A 14,868-nucleotide genomic window follows, 5' to 3' on the forward strand; every position below is an offset into this window, starting at 1 on the left:
GTTACGTTAACGTTCGTAGCCAAGGTTAGATTAACGCATGCATTAACAACACCTACAATTCACTTCATTAGTTCGGCTCCTCCAGGAGGAACCCATCTGTGGTTAGGTTGGCATTCCTCGTAGCGAGGTTAGTTTGACACGTCATAACCTGAACTAACAGTCATCTAACCGATTGGACTCATCCAAGGGGAGCCTGTGTGTGATGCTAGGCTCGTGTTCGTGCGCAAGGTTAGGTTAATACGTCATAAGGACGTCTTAACCTCATTTGCAGGTCACCTAACCGATTTATGGCTACTCCATGGGCGCCCGATAGATTCGGCTCCTCCAAACGGGTCCGTGACCTTTCCGACTCGGCTCCTCAAAGGGGGCCGTCCGATTCGGCTTCTCCAGATGACCCGTGAGGTTAGCATTGTCCTCATACGTAAGTGCATGAATTCATAACCTCACCTAGCGGTCAAAATAACTCCAGGTTGGCCAGTGAATTTAGCATTGTCCTCGTACGTTTGCGTACGACCAGGTAACCTCACCTAAAGTCCGGCTCAATGTCTAAAAGGTTAGCTTTCTGGCCATTGGTCAGAGGGGTCCCGGGTTCGTTTCCCGACAGGGTTGGGAATTTTAACCATCATTGGTTAATTTTGCTGGCACGGGGGTTGTGTGTATTTGTTGTCTTCATCATCATTTCATGATCATCACGAAGCGCAGGTCGCCTACAGGAATCAGCTAAAAAGACCTGCACCTGGTGAGCCGTACCTGTCCCCGGACACTCATGGCACTAAAAGCCATACGCCATTTCATTTTACATCACCTAAAGGGCGTCAAAAGCACCCCATATAACTTAGTGACCAATTAGGCCCCTCGAATGGAGTCTGTGAGGTTTGGCTAGCTCTCGTACTCAAGGTTATGACGTTAATCCGCGTTCAATGGCCTAGAACCAACGTTGCTCTACTACTCAACTAGAGGTCAATGACCTCATGGGAAAATTCTGACTCAGGACCTATTGTTTTAGAACATACATTGCTCATACTACTGAGAGGGAATTCGATTCCGAAGTGAACTATTTTTGTGCAATCCCATTCGATGCAGTAATTGTGTAGTTGTTCGGATATTTTTCCGAAGCCGCTGGCGTCAGTAGCTGTAAGGATTAGTGTGGCGCCAATTCTTCGACCTTCACGCGTATGCACGTGTTCTTTCTACTACTGTTACGTAACAATGCTGCTGACACATTAGTTGATTAATGATTATCTATTTTGGTTTCTATATATACACTGACTGACAAAGCAAATGCAACACCAAGAAGGAGTGGTCAGAACTTTATGCCAATTGCAGGGTAGACTGACGTCACTGAGGTATGCTCATGATGTGAAATGCGCCACTGTGCTGCGCACGTAGCGAACGATAAATGGGACGCGGCGTTGGCAAATGGCCCACTTCGTACCGTGATTTCTCAGCCGACAGTCATTGTAGAACGTGTTGTCGTGTGCCACAGGACACGTGTATAGCTAAGAATGCCAGGCCGCCGTCAACGGAGGCATTTCCAGCAGACAGACGACTTTACGAGGGGTATCGTGATCGGGCTGAGAAGGGCAGGTTGGTCGCTTCGTCAAATCGCAGCCGATACCCATAGGGATGTGTCCACGGTGCAGTCCCTGTGGCGAAGATGGTTGGCGCAGGGACATGTGGCACGTGCGAGGGGTCCAGGCGCAGCCCGAGTGACGTCAGCACGCGAGGATCGGCGCATCCGCCGCCAAGCGGTGGCAGCCCCGCACGCCACGTCAACCGCCATTCTTCAGCATGTGCAAGACACCCTGGCTGTTCCAATATCGACCAGAACAATTTCCCGTCGATTGGTTGAAGGAGGCCTGCTCTCCCGACGTCCACTCAGAAGACTACCATTGACTCCACAGCATAGACGTGCGCCTGGCATGGTGCCGGGCTAGAGCGACTTGGATGAGGGAATGGCGGAACGTCGTGTTCTCCGATGAGTCACGCTTCTGTTCTGTCAGTGATAGTCACCGCAGACGCGTGTGGCGTCGGCGTGGAGAAAGGTCAAATCCGGCCGTAACTGTGGAGCGCCCTACCGCTAGACAACGCGGCATCATGGTTTGGGGCGCTATTGCGTATGATTCCACGTCACCTCTAGTGCGTATTCAAGGCACGTTAAATGCCCACCGCTACGTGCAGCATGTGCTGCGGCCGGTGGCACTCCAGTACCTTCAAGGGCTGCCCAATGCTCTGTTTCAGCAGGATAATGCCCGCCCACACACTGCTCGCATCTCCCAACAGGCTCTACGAGGTGTACAGATACTTCCGTGGCCAGCGTACTCTCCGGATCTCTCACCAATCGAACACGTGTGGGATCTCATTGGACGCCGTTTGCAAACTCTGCCCCAGCCTCGTACGAACGACCAACTGTGGCAAATGGTTGACAGAGAATGGAGAACCATCCCTCAGGACACCATCCGCACTCTTATTGACTCTGTACCTCGACGTGTTTCTGCGTGCATCGCCGCTCGCGGTGGTCCTACATCCTACTGAGTCGATGCCGTGCGCATTGTGTAACCTGCATATCGGTTTGAAATAAACATCAATTATTCGTCCGTGTCGTCTCTGTTTTTTCCCCAACTTTCATCCCTTCCGAACCACTCCTCCTTGGTGTTGCATTTGCTCTGTCAGTCAGTGTAAATCATATAAATTATATCCATTAACCTCTCGATCTTGCTTGTACACAGAGTTCGAGCCTTAGCGGTGAATGAAGAGAACTTAATGTAAATAGTTTACCTTACTATGAGAAAATCGAATTACCATATTCAAATCCAGCGAATCCCGTTCCTTTTTCTTCATTCCTAACGTAAATTTGCTGTATTAAGGCCAACCTCTCGTTAGACATTCCGGAGAAGTCTCCGCCGATGAATAATTCAGCCACACCGAGCTGAAAGGTAAACAACGTATTCAAACTAAAATATAGAGGAACATAGATAAAGCCTTTATTTTCTGTGGTGAATTTAGGGCTGCTGGCCCTTTCCTACACTTAACCACACACATATTATTACCTATATACTACAATGACATTGATAAACTTAAAATACTAATAACTGCAAGTAAGAGTAATGTTTAAGACAATATATATATATACATACACACTCAAAAAACGAACAGGAACTGTCTGCAAAATACAGATTTGAAAAAAAATATTTTCAGTACACAACGAAATACGAAGGTAAAAATACTAGTAAACGTGAAAAAAAAATTAAATTTTATTTATATAATTGTATTTTTGCAATTCTAGATTTAAGTCAAATACTGTAATTACTACTAGCTATGTTTACTTCTAATTGTTAAAAACAGAACGGATGTTTTAATTTAATTACATTTTCATATTAACCCAATTTTTAATTTCATTGTACAATAATCTCATAACTTGATTCTCACACACAATCACTCGCTCCACTCATACAAGTATCTTGCTGGAAGCACTTAACGAGAAACTGCTGGTAAGAGGGTCTAAATATATGTTTTTATGCAGCATTCTTGATGACTTTGGGAAGAGCATTCCACCATCCCGAAGCGGTGATAGTGAATGATCGATGGTATGTGGTTGTTCGGTGGACAGATACTTCTAGGAGGGACACTGAGCGAGTATCGTGAAGATGTAAAGAACCAAGGTAACGAAAATTGCTTGAGAGGTTAAGCAGGGATATTTTCTGAAAGCACCTGGTACACAAGAATATTTGAATGTGGTATTCGTCTGTCGTCTAGTGGTATCCAAGAAAATTGTTTATAGTAGGGACAAACTCGAGCGTCATACCAGAAATCCATAGCATATATAAGGCAGGCGCTTTGAGTGCGTTGTAGTTTGAAGCATAATTCATTTGTTATATCCGTAAAATTTACATCACAGGTGTCGAAAATGGGAAATAATAATAACTGAACTAGTTTAATTTTTAGTGATGGAGGGAATACATTTCGGAACCCTTTCAAGGGGTACAAGCTGCGATACAACATTTTACAGATATTCGAAACTTGCGCTGACCAGTTTAGAGTTTCCGTTGTAATAATTCCAAAGTTAGAAACTGATTCACAATAAGGTATTACATTATTATTTATATTTATTGGAGGAATGCAATTTGGTTTTAAAATGGAAAGATTCCATCATGTACCGATGTTAATGGCTTGCGTTTTGTGGGTTTTTTTAAGTTTGTTTTTATTTGCATAGCCATTAATTAGCTAAAGATCAGCATTTACATTACATATTGCTTGTTGTGTAAATTATTAGTTCTAGTGTGGTAAATAGTTCGCAAATCATCAGGATAAAGATGGTACTTGCAGTGCCTAATTGATCTGGTTATATCATTTATATATAAAATGAACAAGAGGGGGGGGGGGCAGAACGGACCCTTGCGGGGCACCAATTTTTTTTGTTCGCCACGTTGATATATTATTATTTGCAATCACACACTGCCGGCGGTTTGTGAGGTAAGAATAGAAAAATCCCAACAATTTCTGGCTAAAATTTAAGTACAGTAATTAGGAAAGAAGCAACGTTGGATCGACAGTATCAAATGTGCTACTGAAATCTAGAAGAGTAGTCTAAGCATTTTCAAACGTTTTTTGTCGATTGCATATCTAATGTCATCTGTCACTTTCAAGCAGACCTGTCGTGGTATTATGCTCTTTTAAAGCCTGATTTCCTAAGAGCCAAGTAAAGCGTAAAGGACCTAAGGATTTACTCGCAGGCGTTCCACCACTTTGGACAGGGGTGGTAGGATAGAAACTGGTCGGTAATCTGAAGGAATACTTGGTGCATCCTTTTTCGGGATTGGGATGACAATGGCATTCTTTTGGTTAAACAGTAGTTAATAATGCGTGTTACGATCGGGAAAATGGTGCCAATGGTATATATTTGTAGAAAGACAGAGGTATGTTATCGTGTCCAACAGCATTTGATCTGTGAGAATACATAACTCGTTTTACGTCATTTATATCAACCTCTTTAAAAAAAGCATAGGATAGAAGCACCTCCATTTGTTCTAGGTGATTTCCAGACAAAGCATAAGTGGTAAGAAATTGTTGCACATTTTGGACTGGGAAGAATTGGAATGTTTCGATCTATCACTGGAGAGATGCTTGGAATTACATTAAAAGACGAATGCGCGTAAGAGGAGGTTTTAAGTGTAGGTAAGATCATAAAATGAATATACATTTGGAATTCAAGCGGACGAATACTCATTAGGGACTGGAATGATGTATCAGGGGAGATGTTTGATAAATTTCCAACATTTGTGAAATCATTTAAGGTAAATCTAGATAAATAAGTGTTAGGTAACCTGCAACCTGGACCTATAAGTAGACAAATAGTGATGGTTTGTATAGTTCTAAGACATTTACGTTTCTTATCAACACCCCCGTTCTGAATAATTCCGGGCAATGTGATCACACAGATCTTTAAGCCACTTAATATAATTTTAGAACATGTAAATATTACACTAATATCATTAACGAATCAGGAGAGAAATGAGCTTATTGACTCATGTAGTGTTACTGTTTACCTTTGCCTAGTGCAGAGGTCATTTCGCCCCGCGGACGCACAGCATTGGGGCAGGCCGCGGCGATGACCGTGTTATTCAACCACAATGATGTTGAGGTCACATCACAGGCCGTGAAGCTTGGGCGACGTCTTTCCAGCCACTCTCGATCACTACGGCGATACAAGAGTTTGAATTTGAGGCAGAAAACAATGAAGGAAAGAGGACAGAAATCCACGTCATTTTCAATGTACGTTGTAAGATACGAAGGGGCTGCGTGGCCGAGGCGGTAAAGGCGTGCTCGGTCCGCCCGGAAGGACGTCGGCTCGAATCCCCGTCAGGAAGTCGTAAAATTTAAGAAACGAGATTTCCAATTCCAGAGGTGCATATGGTCCCAAGGTTCACTCAGCCTACACCAAAAATGAATACCAGGTTAATTCCTGGGGGCAAAGGCGGCCGGGCGTAGAGCTAATCAGTCTACCCCATCACGTGCCGCGGTTAACAATGGTGGAAACCTTTACCAAGGGACTTCATGGCTTGTATGGAGGTGACTTTGTTTGTTTTTGACTTTGTTGTAAGAAATGAGTTATTTACGTTCAGTGCAGTTTTCGTATTTTGACCGGATATAATAAAGAGTTAGGCCTACAACCTAAATTATTTTTGTAATGTACGTAATGAATCACAATTTTCACTATTACATTTTTTTTTGCTAGTTGCATTACGTCGCGGCGACGCAGATAGGTCTTATGGCGACGATGGGAGAAGAAAGGGCTAGGAGTGGGAAGTAAGCGTCCGTAGCCTTAATTAAGATACAGCCCTAGCATTTACTTGCTGTGAAAATAGGAAATCATGGAAAATCATATTCGGGGCTGCCGACAGTTGGGTTCGAACCCACTATCTCCGAATACCAGATACTGGCCGCACTTAAGCGACAGCAGCTATCGAGCTCGTTCTATTACATTTTAAGAGATACTTACGTTTCTAATACAGTGTCATACAGAGTTTAGGTGGATAAGCTGTGGCTTGTGGTTGTTTGGGTTTAAATGATCTGATAAACTCACCAACAAACCAATAATGCTTACCGGTAATAACATCATTTAGGTTATTTATTTGAACGCATACTATTCATCTATCTATTAGATGCATTTACACTGGTGTTGTACATTAATCTTGGATAGTAAATACCTATGTCTTTACACGCGATGGAACTTTTTCGCCATTTATATGCTAGATCGGACGCCTGTTAAGGTTTAAATACTGTTTTCAGAAATTCAGTGAACGGGGAAAGTCACTCGGTATTACAACACTGTGCAAAATCAAGCAGTAAACTTGCTGAATTATGTAAATATATTACTATTTGCTTATATAACAGGAATTTTACTTTTTTTAACATGAAAATACTACCTTTGCCATCCAAGGAATTGTCAACAATAGCTTGTACGCTTACAACCATTCCCTTTGTAGATTGTAACAAAAAATATGACGTGTCAGTTTTCTTTGAGTCTATAAATAAAAGAAATAAAATTAAATTTATATCGGGCGCAGTATGAATCAAACATGAATATCATGAAAAGGTTAGTTATTAATTACTCTACCCCAATCAGTATTTCGCTGAATAGTGGAGGAGAGCTTCTTAATCACAATCGAACGTCGCTGCTCCCTTCCCTACAAAGTCTGTTCGCTCTCCCGCTTCACCTGTGACGTAATCTGGCCGCATGTACGTCAGGCCAGCCCGGCCGCGCTGGGCCAGCCTCAGCGGACGCCCAGCTGATCACCTCTGGCCTAGTGGTTTAACGTCACAATAAGCATTGAAGTTCTTTTGTGACACATCGATGGAAAGTGGCCTGCATTGGGAAGGAAGTGGGCGTGGCCTTGAGTGAGGTACATCCCCACAATTTGCCTGGTGTGAAAATAACCAACCGTGGAAAATCATCCTCAGGGCTGGGAATGGTGGGGATCAAACCCACATTATCCTCAATGCACCCTCACAAGGATGCGGTTAGAGTAATCCATACTGTCTTACCCTAGACACACTAAATGTGGCTAAGAAATAAGGAAACTCTGATTAATAATATTTCTGGGGTTAAGCTCAAGTTCTTACCTTTTGAAGCGGTGCTTCTAGGGAGTTCATTATGTATCCAAACAGGAAACGTGGAAATGCCAGAGCAACTTCAGTGAGTTTCAGATTTTTTAGTATGTGGGAAATGTTCAGTGTATGGAGTCTAGTTTCCAGCTTCCGAAGTCCATCGATATCATCTGGTAGAAGTACGAGCATACTGTATTTTTGTCCCTGAAATAAATCAAGATATTCTGACATAGGCTATAAACATGAAATCCAGAAGGTCCAATATATATCTCTAGTCTCGGGTACGGTTCAAATAAGGTTAAATCTGAATTAATAGTGTTTTTTCTTTCACATGAGTATCCAATAAAACGCGTTTGTCGAATCTGTCCGGCCGTTCTACTGGACCGATTTGCTTCATCCTTTTCTTTTCTGTTCTCTCCGGAGTTGCTTTCCGGTGAATCATCAGATATTGAAAGGCCTCTAAGTTCATTCAACGTTCAGTAATCCTAAAATTAAATCAATAAATGACCATTCCAATAATTGCAGGAGAAGGCTTACCCCAACCCGCAATACATTCTGTACTTAGCGGGATCCTAAGCGATTAACATTCTCTTTAATCTTCTTATGTATGTGTTAATCAGTAGAGCCCGGATTTTTATGCATTAATAGGTTAGAATGCAAACTTACTGAAGCGAGTAACAAGTATAGTCTACCTTCACAACGACTATGCTATGGGGTTTGCATAAACATTAGGGGTACTGCCCATTAGAACCCCTATAATTAATGTTACTCTTGCTACACTTTTGAAGAGCGGGTGGCCTGTACTTCCTACTAACCAAATTAGTTTGCAGTCTAACTTGCCACTGCATAAAAATGTCAGGGCCTTAATAAATCAGGGAAGAATACTATTCTCTGCTAGGTACTCTTTGATTGTCTGACGTTCCCCAGCTTCTCAGTAATTATACTCACCAGAGAGCAGAACCTTCCTGATATCTTACATGCTGCTGAGAGATAACAGTGGACGTCCGCACAGACGGGACTAGCTTTCTGTATGACCATTAATTCGAAGGTTGGAACTTAAATAGTGGCAACTACTTATTTACAACAGATACAAAAGAGTTACATGTTAGCAACCTTTACTATCCTACAGTGTAGTCACCAGCGTTGTGTATAACCCGTTGCCAGCGATGTGGAAGTCGTAGTATATCTTTAGCAGAGCCTGTTCTGTTGATGGTGCGAATGGAGCGGTCTACTGCTTGTCGATTCTCTGCAACAGTTCTGAAGCGAATGCTCGCGAATCGTCTGGTTTCGATCACTGTCCAATAATGCGGCAAGAGCATGCACTTCTTCTTCACTCGTAGGACGACCTGCCCGATGAATGTCCGCCACAGTTTCCCGACCATCGTTGAGGCTTTTACCCAACATGCCACTGTTGTAAGGCAATGCAGATTCCCCGCAAGCCTCTTGAAGACCTTGATGACACTGTCGTGCTGTACGACCTCCGGCACATTCAATATTGATCCAACTATGTTGTTCCTGTTTGGAAAACATAGTGACAACGTTACGTTAGACCGCTAGCTCACACGTGACTGTGTTTCTCTCTCCTAAGCGCACGCGGGTGATGTGGGAAGGGCAAGTCCATTTGCTCTGAGGTAAGGTAATGCACATAGGTCAATGCTAAGATACTAGCACACACACATGCGATTGTTGTACACGATTGTTGTACACTCTAGTGGAATAAGTTTAGTAGATTAGATTAGATTAGATTTATTATTCTTTATATCTACAGTAATAATACCCATTTGATCCGTTATAAAGAAAAATAACAATGTCCAGCCTAAGCCAAATTACATACTACTAACTTGGTGGACCCTACACAGGCGGAATACCGGACAACCATGCAAGGTTCCACCCCTAGCTAAATCTGTTAAGCTGCCTCTAACATGGACGGATGACCGGCTCACATGCTAGGGCACCCCCTATCTCTAAATTAAGCCTATAACTAATTACAACATTGAATCTATACTAATCTATCTTAAGCTGCCTCTAACATGGACGGATGACCAGCTCACATGCTAGGGCACCCCCTACGTCTAAATTAAGCCTATAACTAATTACAACATTAAATCTATACTAGTTCTAAATCTATACTAATCTGTCCTAAGCTGCCTCTAACATGGACGGATGACCAGCTCACATGCTAGGGCACCCCCTACATCTGAATTAAGCCTATAACTAATTACAACATTAAATCTATACTAAATCTATCCTAGTACCTCTTATCATTAACTAATAAATCAAAACCAATACTGTCTCAATACACATAAATACACCTTCACTTGAATAAATACCCTCTAAACTTCGCTATCTTTCCTAATATCCATAAATACACCTTCACTTGAAAAAATACCCTCTAAACTTCGCTATCTCTCTTAATATCCATCCATCGAATTCAACAATCATTCACTTCATTTCCATGCCACATATCATTACATATCTACCTCTTATCATAAAGACACCTTTACTAGAATAAATACCCACTAAACTTCGCTATCTTTCTTATCATCCATTCGCCACCATGCCCCTGCTGAACATACACACAAACCTTTGCACATTCCATTCCTCCTACATTTCCTCTACTTGTCTCTCTCAGGGTTGCTGATTCCATGCTTCAGCGGTATTATGAATGTCACAGACCCCATACACGCTAACCTTAGCACATTCCATTCCTACTACATTTCCTCTACTTGACTCCCTCGTGGTTGCTGATTCCATACTTCCGTTGAACTCACATTCTGCTAATACGTATTCTACTCATGTTGCAACTTTATCACTGCACTACCTATCTATTCCTGCTCATCTTATTCAACCATGCTTAATCTAATTAAATAATCATCTAAAACCAACTTTGCTTGCCGATTTACCATTAACTAATAAATCACTTACCAATACCATTCAAACTTCGGTACCTCTCTTAACCTTCATCCATCATCGTCATACTTAACACTTCAATTCCAGTCCTCATTCACTTTACAATTATAATACACATTAAGACATCTTTACTTGAATAAATACCATCTAGACTTCGCTACCCCTCTTCTCATCCATCCATCGAATTCAACAATCTATCCATCTTATATCTCAAGTCTCATTACTTGAATAAGTACCATACAATTACAGTACACTTAAAAACACCTTATCACCTCGCTACCTCTCTTATCATTCATCCATCATACCATACACATGCAGATACCATCACTTCTTTACTTTAACCATTACAATGCCCTTCGAACTCAACAATCTATCCATCTTATATCTCAAGACACCATTATATGAATAAGTGCCATACAATTACAGTACACTTAAAAACACCTTATCACCTCGCTACCTCTCTTATCATTCATCCATCATATATCTATTATCATCACCTTTCATATTTAACACTTCAATTCCAGTAGTTACCATCCAACCTCCTTTATATCTCCAAACTCGTAACAATTACACTACACATATAGACATCATTACTTGAGTAAGTACCACCTAAACTTCGCTACCTCTCTTATCATCCATCCATCTAAACTCTGATCCAACTTCTAAACATCAATACATATCTACCTCTTATCATTCTTCACTTGAATAAATACCCTCTAAGCTTCACTATCTCTCTTATCATCCATCCATCGCACTCCACAATCATTCTCTTCAATTCCATACCACATATCCTTACATATATACCTCTTATCATTAACTAATAAATCACTCACCAATACGATCTCCGTCATGTCATCACTTGAATAAATACCATACACTTGGTCTATCCATCTTCTACCTAAAGACACCATCACTTCAATTACAATTATACTACACATACAGGCACCATTACTTGAGTAAATACACACATACAAACACCACCATAACTACGCTTCTGTCCTCCATCATAGGCAAACTATGTTACTTACTACTGTTACTTGACTTTTTACTTCTCGTAATTATTCCTTCCATTTTTCCTTTTTTGTCCCATAGGTCCTTCAAACTCAAGCTTCTCCCTTTGATCACAGCACTTCTTACTTCTGCTTCCTCCCTCAAACCATTATTCTCGCTCCGATTCTGTCCGCTTGTCTTCCCCTGTGGTTCTTTTTCTTCCCTCGCGCAGACTTCCGATACTAATTCGTCCATTAAATTCCTGACTACTTCCATCCTTCTTGCATTTACTTTTTCTTCAGCTCTTTTCATGATCTCTTCCCAGGAACCCCATCTACTCAGTGTTCCTTCATTTACAGTATGTACATCAGCCCTGGTAGTTTCTTCTTGCCTCGAACTGTCAGCCCTGCTAGTTTCTTCTTGCCTCAAACTCTCATCCATTAATTTCAGTTTCGATATTGTCCACTTTCGGGTCCAATTCCTGTCGCTCACCACGAGTATCTGACCACTAATATACGCTTTCAATCCCTGTATTTTTGCTTTCACAAGATGTTTCTTAAGAATTTTAAAATTTCTACTCTCTTCTCTTCCGAAATCTCTCTTAATTCTAATGTTCTCACACTGTAGATTACCAGCGTTCCTTATCACTATGTCTGCCATCAATGAAGATAGCAGCGACACTTTTATGGGCCTGTGCCCTCCCACCTTGCCAACTCTCTCCACATTGTCTATATCTACCTCACTGAAATTTATTTTCATTTTTTTTTTGTATAACATCTACCACTTTGTAAATAATGTCCACTTTAGATTCTGCCTTGTCTTCCTCCACCCCATAAATAAATATGGATTTCTTCTTGCGCTCCTGTCTGCAGAATTCGATTTCTTTCTTCAGGTTTACCATCTCTTCATCCATATTTTTTATTTTCTCTCTTAGTGACACCAGTTCTTGCTCGCTGCCTTCTATCATCGCCTTCGTATTCTTCATATAATCCTGGATCCACTGTCTCGTCTTTTCTTGCTCCTGGCCTTGTTCTTGAAGCATTTTCTTTAATTGTTCAAACGGACATACCTCCTGTATTACTTCTCTTACTACTTTCCTCATAACCTCTACGTCTACCCAATTCATCGTATCTATCTCCTTGCCGACCGCTTGACCTTACCGCTTCCTCACTCTTAATCCACTCCACTCAGCAGGCGCACGCCACACGACACATCCGTCCTCCTCACTGGCTTAAGCTAGACTGGATAAGTTTAGTACGATAGTCGATGCATGCAAAATCGATAGGTGATGTGTACATGCTTTTAAACATCGCTATTCTTAATGCTGCTATGTTTCCAAGATTTTTAAACAGCTATTCTTTGTGCTTTAAGTTCGTGCGCATAGGTTATTCTAAGATACCTGTTACGTCGAACCTGAAAATTTACCCGATATAACGGAATTCGTCAGATAGTTACACAGGTGATGACTTTTATTATTTTCCACAAACAAACTTTATTTACATCATGCTTTCTTGTACAAAAAACCTGTTCTCAAAACCAAAGAGTATAAAATCTGGTGGGTGCATCTGGATGTAACATAGCTCCCACCTTTTGGTTTTCTTTATTCCTCTGTTAACAGAAAACCAAAATGAACCAACAAAAGAATCTGACAATTTGAGAAAACTTGGAAAATCTTCTTAGGTACCAGACATCTCCATTCTCCGCTGAGGAATTGATCAGTGATGCAGATATTTTTCTTCTCTCTTGTTTGATGATGTCATCATCCACGTTGACCTCTGATGTCGGCCATTCCCCTTCTGCCAACTTCAACCAGTGAGGACCCTCCCACCATTTGGAGTCTATAAGGACTTCTACGTAACAGCCTCGAGATGGAAGGTCAGCTGGATTCTGCTCCCCAGGAAGATGCCTCCAGTCTTCTTGTCTCGTCAGAGATCTAATCTCCTTCACTCGATTGTACACAAACACTCCCCATGACTCATCTTTCTTGATCCAATACAATGCCGCTGAAGAGTCCGTCCAACAAAACTCCGAGACGTTCAAGTTCAGACTTTCTCTGACCAAGTTTGCTAGTCGACTACCAATACAACATGCCGGGAGTTCCAATCGTGGCATCGAAATTTCCTTCAGTGGTGAAACTCTTGTCTTTTCCATGATCAGCTGAACAGAAACAATCTCTTCAGTTCCGGTACATCTTCGTATGAAGACAGCTGCAGCATAAGCGCTCCGGCTGGCATCACAAAATGTATGTAAACTCTAGGTTTGTTCAGACCTGCTTACTACGAAATGTCTCGGTATTTTCACTTCAGAAAGTCGCCAAACTTCAGCTTCCCATTTTCTAAACTTCTTCTGTACATCCTCTGGCAATGGATAATCCCACCCATTTTCGAATTCCAGCTATCCTGAATGAGAAGTTTAGGGAATAAGGTCAGAAGACATGAAAAACCAATGGGATCAAAAATCCTCTGAGCAGATGACAAGATTTTTCTTCTAGTAACACATCCAGTCTCATTTTGAGGCCTCACATCATAGTAAAATACATCTTCTTCCTTGTCCCATAATAATTCAAGAACAGGAGAAATCCTCTCAAACGTATTCTCTTTTCCCCTTGAGATGCATTCCCAGCCACGTAGTTCAAATCTGGCTCCTGAAAGTAGTTTCATAGATTTCTGAACAAATTGGGCCGTTTCCTCCTCTGAATCAAGGGATGTTACGCAGTTGTCGACATAGAATGAGCTTTTTAATAGTTGTGCTGTTTCTTGCAGTTCAGGAGGCTGTTTTCTACATGGAGATCAAGAACAGCACCCAACAAGAATGGACTACACTTGAGCCCAAATACGACTCGTCGATGTCGGAATATCTTGAATTTTTTCATGGAGGAATCCTCCCACCATATGAATCTCAAGAAGTCTCTGTCTGAAGGAGCAACAGAAATTTGCAGAAAGGCCCTTTTTATGTCCGAAATTACTCCAATTTCACGACGGCGAAATCTGATCAGAATAGGTGGAATTTGTTCCAGCAGATTTGGTCCTTTCTCCAGGCACTCATTCAGAGATGGACTTTCCTTCCCCCTGCAAGAAGCATCAAATACGGGTCTTAACGGTGTGGTTGAATTTTCTTTGAATACACCTCTGTGAGGTAAATAGTGACATTTATTCTCAAAGTCTTGAAAGGGTACCTCTTCAATCACCCCTTCTTGAAGCCAATCCTGAAACACAACATTGTGTTCCTGATACTTGTTGCTACTCAACAGTTTGTTAGTTGTCGTCCTGCACCTCTTCTCAGCAATTTCCAAATTGTCGCGGAGCTCCTCAGATACCTCATTCCATGGTAGATGAACTTCGTAACGGCCTTCCTCGTTGA

General features: G+C 41.7%; 1 protein-coding gene across 1 annotated transcript in view; it reads right to left on the reverse strand.

Annotated features, from left to right (window-relative positions):
• Positions 1–14,868, reverse strand: part of LOC136875692 (leukocyte elastase inhibitor) — a 102,160-nt gene that overhangs the window by 16,757 nt on the left and 70,535 nt on the right. Inside the window, exons 6-7 of the mRNA XM_068228278.1 lie at positions 7,624–7,812; positions 2,803–2,929 (exon numbers count right to left, since the gene is read on the reverse strand). Of these exons, the coding sequence (XP_068084379.1) occupies positions 2,803–2,929; positions 7,624–7,812 (316 nt within the window). The remainder of the gene's footprint in view (positions 1–2,802; positions 2,930–7,623; positions 7,813–14,868) is intronic.

The sequence above is a fragment of the Anabrus simplex genome, chromosome 6 (assembly GCF_040414725.1).
Source record: "Anabrus simplex isolate iqAnaSimp1 chromosome 6, ASM4041472v1, whole genome shotgun sequence".
NCBI lineage: Eukaryota > Metazoa > Arthropoda > Insecta > Orthoptera > Tettigoniidae > Anabrus > Anabrus simplex.